General features: G+C 51.3%; 1 protein-coding gene across 6 annotated transcripts in view; it reads left to right on the plus strand.

The window, feature by feature from the left end:
• The window catches only part of CNTFR (ciliary neurotrophic factor receptor), a 199,484-nt gene extending 181,486 nt beyond the window's left edge, over positions 1-17,998 (plus strand). For 4 of the 6 annotated variants that reach the window (XM_077790348.2, XM_077790349.2, XM_085567084.1 and 1 more), the window contains 4 exons: positions 3,582-3,745; positions 14,048-14,228; positions 15,757-15,901; positions 16,779-17,998. In XM_077790348.2, the coding sequence (XP_077646474.1) occupies positions 3,582-3,745; positions 14,048-14,228; positions 15,757-15,901; position 16,779 (491 nt within the window). In that variant the 3' untranslated portion in view covers positions 16,780-17,998. Of the gene's footprint in view, positions 1-3,581; positions 3,746-14,047; positions 14,229-15,756; positions 15,903-16,778 lie in introns of those variants that run through there. The other 2 variants (XM_085567087.1, XM_085567085.1) reach the window with 1 other exon arrangement.
• Positions 17,999-18,841: the final 843 nt, after the last annotated feature.

Genomic DNA, 18,841 nt, shown 5'->3' on the forward strand with positions numbered 1-18,841 from the left:
AGGTCATCTGATCCTTCCAACTCCAGCTCTGTGGCAATGAAGATGCAGAGCAACTCAGAGAGGCTGCATAATGCCCATGCCTGTATGAAATTCAGAGTCTTTGAACACAGGTGTACAGTTGCCTAAGCAGAAGGTCAGCTCAATTCATACTACTTAGGAAGGCAGAATTAAATTACCTAGACTGACATTTGGCTAAGATATGGAGCTTAATATCCCTCTGCTCATGGAAAATGCCAGGGGATATTTAATGGCCGCAAGGGATCCATTTTAGTGCTTGCTGGAGAGATGGGATGGGTGACGGGCTGCTCCATGCCACAGGGTCTCAGCTGCCTCTCTGAACCACCAGATTAATTTTGAGACATGTCTGACAACAGCCAGGGGCGATGGATAGCTAAAGACTCGCAGTTAAACACGAGTGTGCAGTGCCTTAAGGAGAAGCTTCTCCCTGATGTTCTTCTTGCACTCCAAGCTCTCGCTTAGACACAGCAGCCAAAAACCAAGCGGGAAGGACTCTGAGTAGCCTCCTGGCCAAGTCTCCTTCCCAGGAATGTCTGATGATGCTCCCTTAGCTCTGCAGGATAATATTACATCTGGTTTTATAGCCGCTTAACCAGTACTCAGCCTAATGCCCATCATCCATTATTATTATTACTATTACTGCTTTTATTACATTACTGCCTGCAGGCCCTCAGTGAGGACAGGGCTCTATTATGCTGGCTGATGTACAGCCAGACGGCCCCTGCCTCACCATGTACAGCCTGAATGGAAGCAGACAAAAGCTGGAGAAGGAGGCGCACTCGTCCCTGTCTGCAGGGTATAAAGGACCCTTTCAAGGTCAAATAGAAATCAGAAATCTGGACACAGCCTGTCTCTCCTCACTCCTCAGCTGGCCCCTGTAGGACCAGCCCAGGTGTTTCCTGTGATGAGCATAGTAGGATGAGATCTGTCCTAAGAGGTTTATCCCCTCTGGACTGGCTGCCAGTGGTATGGCCCTCTCCTGGCTGTTGTGTCCCTGCTGCCTTGGAAGGACATGGCAGGAACAGTTTTGGCTTTGTTTTGGAGAGATTGGCCCTGCTGTGCTCTCTAGCCTGGGCAGGACTCCTGTGGATGAGGGACACATGAAGAGGTACCAGGGACTTTTGGTTTTCCTGTTAGCCTGCAGTGCTGTTTGAAGGCTCATAGCAGCTGGGAACACAAACAGCCTTCCTCTGTGCACTAGCAACAGTGTCCAACTCACAGGAGAGGGTCTAGGGGTCACATCCCTGCAAAATGGGCAGGTGATTCCCACTTCAGCATGGGGCATTTTTTTTTTTTCTGACTTCCTTAAACAGTTACAGTAGCATTTCTCATTGCTGCCCAAGCACATTTGCCATGCCCAACTGAATTTAATCATGCCTTCAGGCTGGCATACTAAAAACCAGGGCCAGGCCCCCTGCATTACCCCAGGGAGTATCCATTGCATCTATCCCTAGCCCAGCACTTTTTCCCACTTCCTCGCTGCAGAGCTGCAGTTCACAGTCATCTGCATTCGTTCAGCCAAACAGACTTTTGTTTTGCAAACCCATCCTGCTGAGCCAATGCTGGATTTATACTTTTCCGTATGCATTTGGACTCCAAGTCCCTGTCGATGGAAGCTGATGTCCAGCCCCAGCCCTGGGATTCGAAGTGAGCAGAGGAATTGCAGAGCCATCTGGAGTAGCTCAGCACAGCACAGCCCCAGCAAAGTGTTTCTGCTGCCGAGGATAAATCTGTAAATGGAAAATTATGCCCCATCCTGCCACAGAGAGGAGCCTGTGGGAGTTGGGAGGTGGCACTAGGCACCTGTGGTCAGACTTACCAGCTCACCAGCCATTGCCAGAGCCTCTGGGAGCACCCTTTGACCCTGAAATGATATTGGGAAGGAGGAAGCTATCCAGCCCTGCTTGCACCTGCTGTGACAGAGGGAAGGTGAAAGCCAGGGTGGTGGTGAAGATGATGATGATAAAGGACTGCAGCAGGGTGTGTGCCAGGGTGATGAGCAAGAGGAGGCTGGAGAGACAGAGGAAATGGTGGGCTATGTCTTGGGGGAAACAGGTCCCACCAAGGTAGCTGAGCTGTGGCTTCACTTCAGCACCCTCTCTGCCTCACCTGCAGACAAGAAAGTGTGATCTCAAAGCATCACAGGCTGGTTTCACCTGAGAGGAGCAAGCAGTAGCAGTGCCACCATTATTCTGCAGCATGGGTGGCAGCAAGCAGCTCACATGTGACTGCACTTGCACCAGACTGGCCACAGATCAGCACCTGATCTCATTTGAGTGAGGGAAAGATGCCCTTCAACATACGGCAGGGCTGCAGGCAGGTGGTGAGGGAGCAGCTCACTCTCCACCACCTCCTTCCTCTCTCAGGAGAAGCAAAACCCCTGTGAGGGCATCACTTCCCACCCACAGCAGGTGAACCCTGGAGTCAGCATGGAGAAGACCTCTGACTGCAGGGCAGGAGCTCTGCCAGGCAGAGGGGAGCTCCCACAGCCCCACCATCCCTCCTCCATCCTTGGGAGGGGAGTTTGTTGCTGACATTTTGACAGGCTTCCACTAAAGACAGTCAGAGCCTGGGGACTATTGTTCAATCCAGAAATTTTCAGGTCAGGAAGGATCCACTTGCCTGCATGTGGACTTGGAAGAGTGTTAAGTGCCTTCCCAGGACAGGAAGTCTCAAGTGCATTGCTATTCTTGGAGCACACAGAGAGCCCTCATCCACCTCTGGCACAGCTGTGTGCCTAGCTCCATGTGTCCAGCTCCTTCCTGACCATGATTAAAGGATAAGCATGGGCGTACACAAATTTTTTTAGCTTTGCTATTGCAATTGGGAGTTTGAGCTGTCAGGATTTGATCAAGCCCTTGGCAAGGAGCAAGGACTGCTCTGCAACAGGCAGTGACATTCATCACAGCCTGTCTGTCATGAGCTTCTGGCACTCTTGAAGTAGCTGCAGCATCAAAGCACATTGCATAGCCCACAGACAATTAATATTCACCTGAAATACATGTCAAGTAGCAAGAAAATATTCCCATAGCCCAAAAGCAGAGCAGGGCAGTGAGAGAGAGAGAGCTGGAGTGGAAGATGACCAGGGTAATCCTTCCCCTTTAGTAAATACCATGTGCCAAAGCTTTGAATCCTCAAAACCCCAGCCCTAAGCCCAAGGGCCAAACTCTGTCAGATTATTGTGAGGCAAGTGGGATTGAATGTGTGTCAGTCACAGAAATCAGCAGTAGTGAGGGAAGAGCAAGATTTTGGCTTGGTGGGCTCCTCATCCTGATCCAATTAGCCCTGTGTAGGAGGGACGCTCTCTGCCCTGGCCCAGTTGTTTCCATGTGTCTCCAGTGCTGTCACCTCCTTAATGGTGGTATTTTGAGCCAGGACAGCCATATCACTGACCTGGACTACAAAAGATGATTTGCATCTAATTAGTTTGGGGAAAGGATGCATGTTAGCTGCTCCTCTTGGAAAGCACATGGTGCAAAGTCCAGACAGCTTTGCCAAGGGGTATAAAGGAAGTATGCCATATGCAAAGCTTTTCCAATTCCCCCTCTTTTCTTCTCTTACAGTAAAGCCAGACCCTCCAGAGAGTGTGGTGGCCAAACCTGTGCCTAATAACCCTCGAAGACTAGAGGTGTCATGGCAAAACCCCTCATCGTGGCCTGACCCTGAGTCTTTCCCACTGAAGTTCTTCCTGCGGTATCGCCCTCTCATCTTGGACCAGTGGCAACATGTGAGTGATGCTGCACTGCCTGGGATGCAAGAGAGAGGGGAGAGCTGGTGACTGGGAACAAGCTGCATTATAAAAAATTGTTCAGGGACAAAAAATATGTATATTTACTGCCCAGGCAACCTGGACCCTGTTCCTCTCCTTCTCTTTCTCATGGCTTTTCTCTTCCTCTCCACCTTTTTTGTAGCTCACACTCTGCCTACAAATGGCTCTGCAGCCTCTCCTGCTCTGCATTTTCATCCATGGCCCCTATCTACTTTCCATACATATGTTCTATATAAAACTTGCCAACGAGATGTAAAAGGCATTTAAAGTATAAATGTCACCACATTTAAATGCGCCTCTGCCACATTTAGATTTTGAACTGGAGATAAAATACCGCTCACCATAACTCAGAATACAGTCACCGAGCAATTGCTGAGATGTTATCGTATTTCCTACTTTTATTTCTTGTTTCTTAAAAAAAAATAGTCAGTGAAATCCTTGGTAGCCTGGAGGACAGATTTCATTTGTTACTGCAGAAAGATAACAAACAGGATTTTTTTTATTTTTTAAAAACTCTGTGTGCTGCTTTTATGCTGAAGTTGTGTAGGAAAGCATTCTGTGGCTAGAAAGGAGGTGTTGCTGCTCTGGCATAGCTCATCCAGCATCCCTTCTGTGCCCAAGCTGGGCCAGTTGAGAGCTAGTTAGGTACTTTTCTTGATAAAGAATTTTGCTAAAAAAACCAAAAGTGAAATAAGAGTCAACACTGGGTCCCTGGGCACCTGCATCAAAGAGCCAAATGGGATTTTCTTCCAGCCAGCACTTCCTGGGGAGAGAAATGTGGAAGGATGGATGGGAGTCCTTGCTCGTGGCTCTGTGAGTTGTCTTGGTGACTTTTTGATTTGCTTGGGCTTTTTGTTGAGGCAGCACCACAGGTTGTGTCTTAGATTGCAGCCTTTGCTGATGGCTCTGAAAATAAGAGGGTTTTCCTGCTTGCCTCCTTGCCTTTGCTTCTTTTCTAATAGTGGGAGAGCATCTGTGGAGCATCCAGAGGGGTTAGAAAGCATAGACGGAGTTTGGCTATTAGTTTTCTGTAAGTATTTTTTTTTTTTATCTGGGGGAGGAATGCTCAGACTGTAGAAGCTGTGTAAAAAGGGGAAGATTTAGTGGGAACTGCCACACACAACATTGTTTTTGTCCCAAGGTGTGTGATTGTTGTGAAAAAAGCTGATGGTTTTACCCTGCCACAGCCTGATCCAGCCAAATACCCTGGTTTGCACCCAAAAATGGTGGGGTAGCCACTGAGCTACCTCCTACCTCAACACCCTCGGAGTGGCTGGTCCCTCAGTTACTGGGTGTGGGTTACCATAATTTCAGTGTCAAGACATGCCAGTCCTTCCTGGCAGAGCCCTGAGAGGATGCTGTGGCCTCTCCATCAGTGCCCCGAGGCAGGCAGTGACAGTGGGAAATACATGGAGGTGTTAGTGACACTGGTGGCAGGGCCAACCTAGTTGGTAAAGGCAGTTCTTAGGCAGTAAGAACTTAACTTCTTCTGTGTAAAAATACTCTGAGGTGCAGAGAGACCTCAAGTACCAGCTTTCCTGGTGGGTACAAGGATGGCTGGGAAGGGTTTCATTTCCCAGCATTTCAGGAAGGTGCAGCAGTCCTGGGTACAGCTTTTAATCAATATTCCCTTGCAAGAGACATGTTCCTCATCACTGACTGATGGAGAAGAGCGTTTGGGGAATAATTTGCTCAGTGAGCAAGTGCAAGCATTCAGTGAGTGAGGTGCCAGCCTTGTTTTCTGACTCCCTACCCTGCTGGCTGGGTAATGAAAAATCTGATTTGTGGATGATTTGAGGAAAACTGCCACTATTCATCAGATGAATTATTTGCGAAGCCTAATTCAATCATTTCCCAGAGAAAGGCAGTGCTGCAGCAGCTGGAGCTGCTCTGACCCCAGACCCCACTGGTACATTCAAGCTGCTTAGCCCAGCTGAGCACCCTGCAAACGCAGGTGTTTGTACCTAAAATTAACCCCACCAATGTCAGCATGCTGGGAGCATGCCCAAGTCTCCCTGCACTCTTTGTTTGACATTACCTGTTGTTATTTTGGAGGGTGTCTCTATTCCCCCAAATCGAGACAGAAAAGGGAAGGACATGGTTTGATGGGTCCAAGCCTAGCTCATCTGTCCCTCTTGTCCTGCAGTAGTGGTGTTGGGTCTCAGCTCAAAGGGATGACTGCCCTGAGAAAGGATGAGGTGTGCATGAGGGTGTCTTAATTCTTGTCAAGGTGCAGGTCTCTTGCCACAAGCTGCTCCCCATCTTGGCTCTTGCTGTCCCCACAGGCAGTTGGCACAGAGAAGTCCTTGCTTTTTATGCCCACACAACCTGCGCGCTGACAATGGGGCAGCTTGAAGCTCAGTGGGGAGAGGAGAAGTCCCGGCCAACAGGCAAGATGAGTTGGGTAGCATCATGTTCTGACATGTCCCTGTCTGCCCAAGGTCCACAGGCTGAGCCCTGACCCTGCCACCTTATGGCAACCCTGCTCTGCACCAGCCGTGGGTTTGAAGCATGTACTTGGCAGCCCTGTGGAAAGGCCAGCATCCCTGCAGGAGAAAACCCACAAAGGAACATCAAAGGCTGCCCAGAGACAGAATATCCATGCAGGCCCTGCTCACACATGGCTCACACTTCTTGGCAGAAGAAGCAGCTCTTCTTTCACCTCACCACCTCCCATTATCTTTGCAGGGTCTGATTTATGCACAGCACCTCGGCAGGCAGGACCAAATGAGCACTAATAGGATCAGATGGATGTCGAGCTGTCGAATACCATAGGGCCTGATTCAATCAGCGTCTGCTTTCTTCCAGTCTCTTCCTTTCAGGATTTTAATAATGCCAGGGCTTGGCACCAGAAGATGAAGCCATCCATGGCGGGAGTAGTGGATCTTATTGAGACTACCACTATGTGAGCTGGCCTCTGGCAGTTTCCCCTCTGCCAGAGAAAGCTAGGTGATGCCAGACTCAAGCAACCCACACCATGAAACAATCTCTGGGGCTGACCCAGTGGTGGGGAGAACACCCTTGTCACCTTCCCAGTGCTTTGCAAATGGGGTTTGAGCTCCAGCATGCCATTTACAATCCCTTTACCCTGCTCAGCAGCACCTTTCCACCCGGACCACTTAGCAGCTTTCATGTTGCCATTTACTCTGGAAATTATGTTGATGTGCTCTAGGAATTATTATCATGGAAGGATGATGGGTTTCCACATGGACATGCAGTGAAGGATATGCCAGATCGTGCCACCTCACAGCAGCTCCCTTGACCCTGGGCACAAGCATTTTGTAGCTGTTGGGGTTGCAGCTATGTCACATCATGTCACATCATGTGGCCAAAGACTCCCCTCCACCTCACCAGCACTGAGCTCACTCTGAAACTCAAGCAACTTTAAAATCATACTCCTCCCTTTCTGGAAGAGGGGCTAGTGGTTTCTCTGCTGCCAGAAGAGAGATGGATATTTGTAGCCTAAACAGGTTTTTTATTCTCTCGTTTTGGCAAAATCTCCCCTTCTGTCTCCTAAATATAAAACATTAAATGTTTAGGGTATCCTTTATTTTTCTCCCGCTTTTAAGTTTGTAATTCAAGCCAGATTAGCATGGTTTCCTCTTCTGTTTTATAGCCCCATCCTGGCCCCAAGCGAGCTCCCCTAATGCTCTCAGATGTTCCTCTAATGGCTTACCTAGGCTGGAACTGGATACCCTTTCCTAATGGATTGCTAATAGCCTGTTTCTGGTTTTACAGGCTCCTTCAGTTAACTCACAACAGCAGCGACTGCCGCACTCACACATGCGATCTCCCTGCGAGCACATCTGCACGCTCACCCCTACACGCAGGCAGGTGGCCAGACACCATCCTGAGCATCTCTGGGGAGCCATGGGCAGGTCTTGCACCCAATTTGCTCCCTTCTCATGGCATTTTCTGGAGCAGGATCCCCCCTTTTAGCAGATTTCGGAGGGATATCACATGAGCTGAGCACTTGCCAGCTCGATGCACATTCCAGGAATGTGGCAAGGCTCAAGAAGGTATTTCTTATGCAGCGTCAGAGCTGGTGGCCAGACTGAGGGAGGATTTCCTACTGTGGGTTGCCAGCAATTTGCAGATGCCGTAGTGAAGTCTAATTGAACCCATTGGCTGCACTGACAACATGAAATGTTAACGAACCGTGAGGCGGGCTGCACCTCAGATCTTGAGATTTGCAGTAAAAGGTCATGAGATATTTAAAGCTAATAATGTGGTTAAGTTCTCTCCTTCCTCTTTTGCGTTGGAAGCATTAGGGCCATGTTCGTGAGCATTTGCAAAGGCTGGAAGGGTCCTTCTCTGGAAGTGCAAGCAGAAGTGGTCTCACCATCACAGGATTTTAGGAGATGGGGCAAAAAAAAAAAAAAAAAAGCCCACGCAGACATCTGTGCTTGCTCTGATGCAGTTAAATGATGGGGTTTTGGGGACAGGAATGAAAAGTTTGTGGGTATTACCAAATACTTAGTGTTGGGTTTGTTGGTGCAAGGACGGCATTGTTCCCTGGACTGACCTCCCTCATCCATATTGGAAGTGGCTGCTAGGGTGGGCTCAGGATTGTTTCTCAGGGCAAAGCAACATTTTTTCATCAGAGAGGTGAATCTTACACGCTGTCTCTGGAAGTTCCTGTCTTGGAGCAGCTTGAAATAGCCTGAAGTGTGAGCTAATGCATGTATCCTGTCTGTGATGGGCAAGGAGAGGATGGAGCAAGCAGGGTAGGAAGGCAATTAGTGCCACTGCCTGCCACAGCAGCATCCCTGCTGGCACAGTTGCAATGTCACTTTGCAGCAGGAGTGCCTCTTTGTGCCCATTTGCATCACCCTTTGCCTCTGCTGCTTTGCCTGCACTCCCCCTCTTTGCAAGGCAATCTTGGCAGGGAGGTCACCCTGAGCAAGCTAGGTTACAGCTTCACGGCTGGTAGCTTTTATTGCAGCATTTCTCTCCCTTCCCCTCCTGTCAGCAAAGTCAGTGATTAAAAAAGAAGGGGGAGAAAATCCAAAGAATTAATAGGTGGGAGCAAAATATTTAGGTTGTCATAATGTCACTCACATCTCAGCGTGGGGCAGACAAGGCTGGAGCAGAGATTTTCTCAGAGGAGGGTGGAGGTGGGAAATGCCCAGAAATCACCTTTTCAGGGACACAGCAGGTTCAGGACCCTTGGCTGGCATTGCCTGGATGGTCTCATCCCCCTTGGAAACTGCTGGTGACCTAAAAGTACTGAGCACCGGCCGGCTGTAAAGATTACAGAGTGCAGCAGAATACTCACATGTGCACGTCCTCACCTGCAGGCTCACACAGCTAAAAGCAGGTAGGAAGGTGTTGACAAGCCTAACTTTCCATGCCCACATGCAGACCACACCAGGCAAGTGTCAGTGCTCTGCCATGCCCATGCACAAGGTGCTTTCACCCTCAGCCCACTGTATCAGCATGCTAAAGGCATCTGCAGGCAGCATATGCCAGTGCCAGCTGGGTTAGAGTTGTTGCTGAGTGCCCTCAGCATCCCTGATCCTATCTTCCCCAGAGCCACAAGCAAAAGTGACTTCTGTTGTCACTTGGCAGGAGGGGGCCAGCACATCTGGAGAAAGTTTCCTGTTAATTTGTTTTCCTGTAACAACCCCCACTTTCAAAGATGGTCCTTATTTTGAGCTAGAAGGGATTCATTCAGCTGCATCTGGTGTGGCACAGCCCAGGCTGCAGAGGAGCCCTGTGATAGCTCATCCTCCCAGATCCATAGCAGGACTGGGCTCTGTGCAGCACCACAGCTGCCTTTCCAGGAGGGGGTGACAGCAGAGAGCCCAGTTCAGACCCTGCTGGAGTGGCTCTTCCACTATGTGGCTGACAAAGAATAAGAGGGGGTCACTAATTTTTCCCAACTTTTGGTTATCCCAGTGTCCAGGTAGAAAGTTTTGTCTAGGGTTATACCAACTGATTCTTGTGGCTCTGAAGAAGGAGGCAGTATCTGGGGGTACCTTTGTTAGTAATCACTGTCAGACATATTTGCTCTCCAGGCATGGCTTTCAAAGGGAAAAGTAAAACATTTATTTTCCATATGGTGACATCTTTTCTCAAGCTTCACTGTCCATTTGCAGTGACCATCCTGAACTTCCCAGTGCCAGGGCAGTTTATTTGGGGATTACTCCTGGTTTTGGTTTATCTTGTTCCCCAGGACAGGCGGGAGCCCTGCTGAGATCCCCCTGCACTTGCAGGGACTGAAGGCACCCGAAACAGCAGCTGTTTGTGTATCTGAGTCCCTGCAAAGCTCATTGCAGCCCAGTGGCAGGATCCGGCCCTTGCTGTGGGGAAAAGTGGCTGCGAAATAGAGCTCACTGTGTGTCACATCCCTATCCCAGTTCCAGTTTCCCCCAGCATCCAGTATAACTCGAGTAGTATCCAAGGCTGCAAGGATGCCAGATATTTGGCAGTTCCAAGTTATGCTCTTAGAAGAGGTTTCTTCCCATGACTGCTGTGGGTAGCAAAGGCTGTGTAAGCACATTATCTTCATCTTACAATAGCCAGGGAGGGTGCTTATTTTATTTTGGGGATTAAAAAAATCTAGTATCTAGGCTTGATACAGCACCTGGGACAGGTGCATGGTCACTGTCCTGTCACACACAGAGATAGTTCATCCCTGCCTTGGGACAGAAGGGCACCAGTCCTCATCTCCATACTGCCAGTGGAGCACTCCCTTCCCACTCTAGGAGCTGCACTGAAAAGCAGGAGGTGTCAAGGAATGGAAAACAGCCACTGACACCACAGGGGAGCCAGCAAACACATTTTCATGTGGGATGCAGAAAAGGAGGCATCTGATTCCCCCTTCTCCCCCTGCACCTCCTTCCAAGACACACCAGCCCCCAACCCACCTGTCAGGGCAGAGGAGGGTGGTGTTTTCTTCCCTGCCCCCCTTCCCCATTCCTTCCAAAGACCATCTGGTTTTCAGACCTGCCCATGCATCACCCTATTCACAAGTAATTGCTACCTGGTCATCACCCTGGACCAGGAGCAGAGCCTGGGTGGGAACAAGGCACAGTGATATTTTTTTACTGCCAGGGTGGGCTGGGGGCCATAGGAGCAGGATGAGGGGAGCTCAGACAGGATAATAGCTTCCCTAACTCCTGATGTGCTGAGCACTGTGAGACAAGGACACTAGTCTGCAGGCAGGGACTGGAAGATGGTAGGCATGGGTGTTGGAGTGTGTGTGACCACTGTGGATGTCCCCAGGCCTCCAGCCTGTGCAGGAGGGACCAGCATGGACAGGGGGAAAGCCAAGTGGCAGGCAGTCCTCTCCTCAGCCTGCCCTAAGAGTCTGTCTCCATCCCAACAATGTGGTGCTGGCCCACGTGCTCATCCTGGTGCTTGGGACTGTGGGTGGGCACTCAGCAGCTCTATAATCTTTCCAAGAAGGAATGTGGGGGTATGTGACCATGGAAGGGAATGGGATCCCAGCCCATGCTGTCCTCAGCAAGCTGTCATCTGAATTACTGGGTTCAAGGGCTTTTTTTTTTCATTTCTCTCTCCTGTCTCTCTCTCTCTCTTTCTCTCTTTTTATTTTTTTTTCCCCAATGCTAATAGTTCTGCATTGCACTGGCTACTGATCCCTCATTAATCTGGGCAGAACTTCACAGCTAGTCAGAGTGACTTTTGGCAGGTGCACAAAGGCAGGCAGTGACACACAAACCCCCACCCCAGACAAAAAATTACCATGCACAGCCTTCCTCCAACTTTTGTCTCTGTATGGCGAGGACATGGATTAAGGAATTTCTCCCTCTGCCTTTGATGATGTGTGTTCACCCGTCCCCCCACAGCCTCCACAGTGTGTCTTCTCCCAGTTCTGTCTCTCCCTGTCTGTATCCAATTGGACCCAATCCTGTTGTGCTTTCCCATTTGTTGTGGCACTTCACCCACCCAGTAGCTTTCTCCCCACCATGACAAATGCTGGATATATCTGTAGCTGCCCAGCTCAGAAGTTCTACATCCAGAGGTTGTGTGGGGAGAGATCAATGATATCATCCGTGTTTTCTCTTTTTAACTGCTGTATAAAGCTGAGCTTAGAGCAACACCCTCCCAGGTCCTACAAGGAAGGTCTGGGTCCTGGAGGGACATTCCCCCTACCCAGGCAAGGCACAGATTTAACCCCATTGTGCCTGTGACACCCCACCTACAAAGACTGAGCTGCTGATTGTGGGTGGGAAGAAGCAGGAATTGCTCCCAAGGGAAAGCTGGGAGAGATCTTGGGATGGGGAAAATGGGATCCTGATGGGAAAGCAGCCTGGCCACGTCATAAGGACCTTAGTAGGGCTGGCCGACCTGCAGCCTGCTTGGTGCAGGTCTCAGGGAGGAGCCAGGAGGTTCAGAGAATGCTGGAAGTCTTGGATAGAGTTATACCACCAGCTGGATAAGCCCAGAATGTCCCCATTCTGCAATTCCAAGCCATAGCCCAGCACAGAGCAAGTCAAGCCAGCAGGGTGTTGGCAGCTGACCCTGTGAGGTTTCATTTCATTTAATTATCATCAGGAATGAACTTGATTCCCTTGGCATTGCCATCTACACTGGTAGGTGCCTCCAAAGAGCTCCCAGGGTGGCACAGAGAGCCTCACTGTGCCAATACACTCCAGGAAGATGCCCTGCCTAGCAGACCAGATGATTCATAACCTAGTTTGTCTCCTGCCTACCCACCTCAAGGTGTCTGGGCTCCCAGTGGCTGTGAGGGAGACCAGTCAGGCCTGCATCCAGATGTGCTCCAGATGTGGGGCTCAGGTCGGGTGGCAGGAGCAGCTGGGAGTGCAGAGCCCAAAGGCTCTGATGTTGTGGAAGTGGGAATAGGGAAGGAAAGGCTTTCACTTGGAGCAAGAAAGCAAAAATGCCCCTCCTCCTGTTAGGAATCCCCCAGAGTGACAGTAAAAGCCTGGAGGGGGCTGCAGCTTTCACAACAAAGGGATTGCATCTGTGCTCGGCTGTTGCATGTGCTGCACAGAAGGGACAGGAAAAGGGCTGGTTCTTTCTCAGGGTGAGTTCCTGCTTTTAAGGTGTGCAAGCTGTGATGGGGTAATGGCACTGACCATCTAGTATGCACACCATTCCTTGTGTGTGTATAGCCACACTGCCAGGGCAGCCTCATCCCACAGGTGCATTGGCCCAGGTACCTCCTGGGCACTCCGTAGTGCAGCCCTTCCTCCCTCCCTCCCATGATTCTGTTCCTGACCTTCTCCTGGGTGGCTGGGGACATGTGGAGGACCCCACACATGTAGCACCAAGAAGCTGCCCCCACCCATGGACGTGATGCTCGCCCTGCTAGAGGCCCTGGCTGTGCACTGGTGCTCACAGGTGGGCTGTGTCAGTCCCACTCCACCCCTCATGTTGTGGCATCTTTATTAGAAAAGTGTCTGGGCAGGAGTGGCCTATGTGCCCCCTAAACCACACACAGAGCAGAGGGGTACTCAAGTGGGCAGCATGTTGGTCCTCAGTCTCAGAGATGGGGTGGAGGGCAGTATCCCACTTAGCCTCTGCCAGATACTCTTGCCCTGGTCACTTGGATGCTGAGCCCTCCCCTTCTGTCAGCCACATGTGTTTGCTCACCAAGATTGGTGCCATCGGGGTGCATTTCGCTGAGCACCTGCATCCCTCTGTCCTGGAGCCAAGCTCCAAGTGGATCAGAGATCCCTTGGAAGGTTAAATGGAGTTAAACCATTGCACTTTACAACACAAAGGATGGCAGGGTCTTCTACATCTCAGACAGCAGTGACAATGGGACAGAGAGAATGGTTTCTAGGAAGGATGTCTGGACAAAACTTGATACTTGTCCAAGGGCCCAGCTGGAGGGGATGCAAGCCAAAACAATGGGATGCCAGCAGGCATGGGAGCAGACTGGCCAGAGGTGTTGCTGGTGGGGAAGCCTCCTCCCAGCACTGGCAGTGGTGCCCTGAAAGCGCATTGTACATCCCAGCCACTGCCTGCAATATCCAACTCCCAGTTGCCCTAACATGTCCAAGGGAGCCCGGACACACATCTGCTAGTTTCTGGTGACCTCTAGAGGAAGTTGCTCCACTCTGACATCGTGAGTTTGGGAGTGGAACCAGGTCTTTAGACATTTAATGAAGCTGCAGCTGGAGCATCTCCCTCTACTTCCCTCTTGTGCCTCTGCCCACAACGCCTCAGTATTTCCAAAACTGCTGCAAAAGCTAAAAAGACTGATTGCCTTACACCTCCTGGGGACTCTTCTGACTACCCTCCTCTCCCCACTGCTGCCCTCAGGTCGAGCTGTCGGATGGGACCTCGCACACCATCACGGACGCTTACGCTGGCAAGGAATACATCATCCAGGTGGCAGCCAAAGACAATGACATTGGCACGTGGAGTGACTGGAGCGTGGCTGTTCATGCCACCCCCTGGACAGAGGAGCCTAAGCATCTCACCACGGAAGCCCAGATCACAGGTAAGAGCCTCCTCCCAGTACAAACAGGTTTCCTCCAGGAGGAACCAAGGACTCTGGACTGAATGATCTCCTCTTTGGCTCCATGCAAGTTTTGCCCACAGCCAAGGATAGCCCCCAAACACCCGTGGAGCTGCAACCCTTCATCCTGCACTCTACCCCACCCTGTTGCCCTGCCAGCAGGTGCAGTAGAATGCTGACTCAGCTCACCTGGGTACACCATCCTTCTTACCAGGATACTTGGGCCAGGTCAATGAGGCTGGCCATCGTAGTTGTTGTTGTTGTTGTTGTTGTTGTTGTTGTTGTTGTTGTTGTGGTTGTGATTGTGGTAGTTGTTGTTCCCTGGAGTTATGTCTTGCTCCAGCCCTCCTTCCCCTCTCCAGTCCTACCCACTCCACATCTCTGATCCCTCACAATAGCTCAAAGGGACACCAGTTCAAAATAAAAGCCACCAAGTTGACAAGTCTGTTTCTAGGAAAAAGCTGGGACTGTGTCCAAATGGGTATTATCAGCCTTCTGTTTCCCAGAAAGGATGGAGCAGACCCTGCACTGGTTTCCTTGACTCCTATGCAGAGAAACCACCCCCTCCTTTTTTAAAACAGCACCTGGTAGAGCACCTGGATATTCAGGCAGCAGCAGGGATTCACAGCCCTGCCACCATTCCCAGGTGGATAAACCTCTACAAGGAGTGCAGGAACACCATGCAGCAGTGCTACTGTCCACATTTTGGTTTTGCTTCTATTCCCACTTGCCATATGCTAAATGCGAATACCCCTCCCAGTGTCACCTGCCCGCTCCCTGTGCAGGCACACATGTGTCCCTCACATGTATTCCTTGCACACGCATCCCTGCACACGCAGCCTGGTGCTGCCAGGCAGGGCTGATGCGGGACACCCCAGCTCCAACGCTGTGACACCTCAGTGGAGTCTGAAAGATGCTGAGATAGCCTCTCTGGTCCCCAGACATCAGCTGAGATTGTCTGGCCAGGGACATGCTGGGGCCAGCTGTATGTGGCCAAAGTTGCCCCTGCCTGACTGCTCATCCAAGCACTCCCTGCAACCCTGCAGCCCTCTGCAGGCATAGACAATCCATCTGGTTCAGAACAAAGCAGGAAAAACCTTGTGAGCCAGCCCAGCAGATGCAACCTGCTGTGTGTGGCATGTTCTGTGGACGAGGGATGTTCTCAGCTGAGCACTGGTGGCTCACTGTGACTTCTTAGCTAAAATTCCCACAGAGCTGGTGCATAGAGTGGCTCAGCTGGTCAGGATGGGATGAGAAGAATGCCCAGCTCTGCCTAATGGCAGAAACATCTCCAAGCAGTAGATCCACTGTCACAGCCAGGAAAGTCTTGTGGATCACACCATCCCTTGAATCATCCCTGCCCTCTAACTCAGCCCCAGTGTGGCATAGCACTGAAAAGGGCAATTTGGGGCCAGGTCCTATCCACACCAGCAGAAGATCAGGGCTGCTCATATGGAATGAATCCCAGGGTATCCCAGCTCCCCTCACCATCCACTCTCCTTTCTTGCAGAGACAACAAGCGCTAGCACCTCCTCTTTCATGGCACCACCCACAACTAAGATCTGTGACAAGGGGGCTGTGGTGGGCAGTGGAGCTATGGCAGTGTGTTGGACAGCTGGACTGGTTGTGGCTGCCTATAGTGTCTTCTTTATTTAGTGAGTATCTCCCAAATCTGAGATATAAGAGACAGGAGGTGGGTGCTGGGATGGGGCAGGGATATGGGGACCCTCAGGGTTCTAATGTGGTTGGGAAGGGGCTGCTCTGGCTGGACTGTGGGTGAAGGGCATTGAGAACAAGTCCTGTGGGTTTTTCTTGTAGTTTTGTAAATGCACCAAGCCTGACTGCTTTTCCAGATGGATATTGGGCTAGAGGTCTCAAAAATGGCTTTTCAAGCAAAGTTGGCAAAGTGGTCACTCTTTGATGCCTCGTCCTTAGCAGCCCTCTCTCATCCTCTATGCTGATGTTTTTATGAGGCAAAGAAAACAAATGGAAATCTAAGGCCTTTGCTTAATGATGAAAGAAAAATTGTCCGAGATGAAAAAAATTCAGATTACATCTCAAAAATGTCCTTAATTTAGCTTAGGATGGACTTGGCAGCCTGGAGAGCCATGAAACAACCCTCTCCTCTACAGACCAAGGCTGCTGCCTCATGGGTGTCATACCCAAATGCCCTTTTACTGTCCCCATATTGCCCAAGGCCGGGGATGGATCCTGGAAGCAGCCACATGTATCCCTTTTGGGAGATAAAGGACAAGCCACCCATCCTTTGGTGCCCACAGATAAGCCCCTTGTGGGCACGGGGTTCTTTGCTCCCCTCTGACAGTGTCATCTCATGTGTGACACCAGGAGAGGTGGTGGCATGCAGCCAGGGGAGGGTGGGCATGGCCTAGGCTGGGGAGGAGGAGGTGGAAATGATGTGTTTGGGTACCTGAGTGAATTTCCCCTGTGGAAATTCTGCTGGGTGTGTCCCAGCGGTGACTGAGCAGAGCTGAGTTTGGAGCGACACGGTGACCCTTTGCTCCCCGCTTGCAGATCTCCATCTGTCCATCCACCACAGCCCAGCGCAGACACCTCCCCACCGCCCGCCGCCCGCCGCCCGCCGCCCCGCTCCCGGGTTGAGTCTCTTAGCTCTTCGATTTTGCACACGTTGAGGACGTATCACGCTTCTCACCGCCACTTCGGAGGAGGACAGAGCTGCTGCCGTCCCCCGGGGAGCCGCAAGATCCTCTCCCAGCCCGGAGCGAGGAGCCCCATCTCCGTGCCCCTTTCCTCAGCCAAGTGAAGCGAGCCCGGGCCCCGCGCGCAGCTGGGGGCCCCACTCATACAGCTGAACCCCCCCACGCCAAAGACGTGCCCGCCGCCTGCGCGGCCGCGCACCGAGAAAAGGGGATATGAAAACGGGGGGGTGGTGAGGGGAATGATGCTCCAAGCTGTGTACCCCCTCATGGCAGAAGGGGGTCACCCAAGGACTGGACTCGCTCCCCTGAGCTCTTGACCATGTGGCGAAGCTGGAGGGGTGCACGGATCGGGGCGGGGCATATCTTGGTCCCCTCCGAGGGGGTGGTGGATGGGGGAACTGGTGGCTTTCACAAGTGCGATGGGGAGCAGGGAGCTGGTGGGGTTTTAATGGAACAAAAAAAAAGAATTGAAACACCAGTAAAACCCCCCTGCTCCTTGCTGAGCACCTAGGAGAGTTGTCCCTCCACCTCCCCTCCACAGCACCCTGCAGGAGCCTTCGCCATCCCCAACCCCGACCCAACATCACCCCCAAACTTTTAACCATGTTGGATACAGGGAATCATCCTCATTGATGTCTTTGTCTCATTCTCCAACAAAAGCAGAATAGCTCTGCTGTTGCCTTTAGAGCTGGAGCCCTGCAGACCTGTGCCCCGCTGTCCCCTGCTGTCCCTGGCTGTCCCCAGCTGTCCCCATGCCTGCTCTGCTCTCCTCCCCGTCCTGCCCGAAGTCCTGTTTTGTAAAGACACCTCCTCTTGGCCCTGCTTGGACCCAAGCGCAGTATTTAATACCATACGTCCTAGTATTCCCACTGTTGACATGCTGTATTTGAATTTTTTATAGATGTATATATATAAAAAAAAGAAAAATAATAAAAAAAAGTAATAGAGGGGATAAAACTAAGCTCACAGAGACAACGCACACATGCGCGCACACACACACACACACACACACACACACACACACACACACACACCAGGAGAGACTGTCTTCATTAAATGTTCATTTCATGTTGACTGGCGGCTCCGGGTGTCATTTCCCTACCATCTGGAGAGGGGGGTTTTGGCTGCCTTCTTCCTTGCATGGTGCTGGCTGAGTTGGGGAAGACATGAGAACAACATCGAGTGGACACACACACACCCTGGAGCCTGCTCTGGCATTTGAGACCATAGCACCATCCTCCCAGAGGGGTGGGAGACCCAAAAGCTGGCCTTCAGGGCATCCTGAGAAGGTGCACGGGGGATGCCCAGCCTGGACACTCCTGGTGAGGGAAAGGAGATGGCTGTCACCACCCCATATGACACCTGTGTTGCGATGGGGAAGTGCCACATCTCCCCATGCACGGGCCGTGGAGGGTCCCATGTGTCCCCAAGCTCTGGCTGCACCCTGACATCTCTCAGGCAGGCAGGAGGATAGAAATCTGCCTGTGCCCCACTGCAGCCTGGAGGCTGTGTAGTCACAACTAATGCACTTCCCATGTCTGATTAATAATTTCATGTTAGGAAAATGTCACTGGCCCAGATGCTCTGAATTAAACTTCTGTCAGGGCAGGGCTCACAGGGACCCAGTGTGGGGCCAATGGATGCAGCAAAGCACATTGCTGGAGTCTGTCCTTTCCCCATGTGCCTTGCTTGTGAGCACCACCTGGAGCAGGGGTGCTATCAATCAATGCCCAGTGGGAAAACTCCACTTTTTAGAAAATTACCTCTCTGGTGCCCCAACTAAGTCTCTACAGCAGGGAGATGTGTGGCTGGCTGGCTGCCTGGATGGACACATGAGTGTCCATCACGATGGATGGGTGAGTGGGTGGAAGGAAGGATGGAAGGACCGAGATCAAGGAGGCACAGCCTTGGCTCTGC

The sequence above is a fragment of the Lonchura striata genome, chromosome Z (genome assembly GCF_050655825.1).
Source record: "Lonchura striata isolate lonStrDom1 chromosome Z, ASM5065582v1, whole genome shotgun sequence".
Taxonomy (NCBI): domain Eukaryota; kingdom Metazoa; phylum Chordata; class Aves; order Passeriformes; family Estrildidae; genus Lonchura; species Lonchura striata.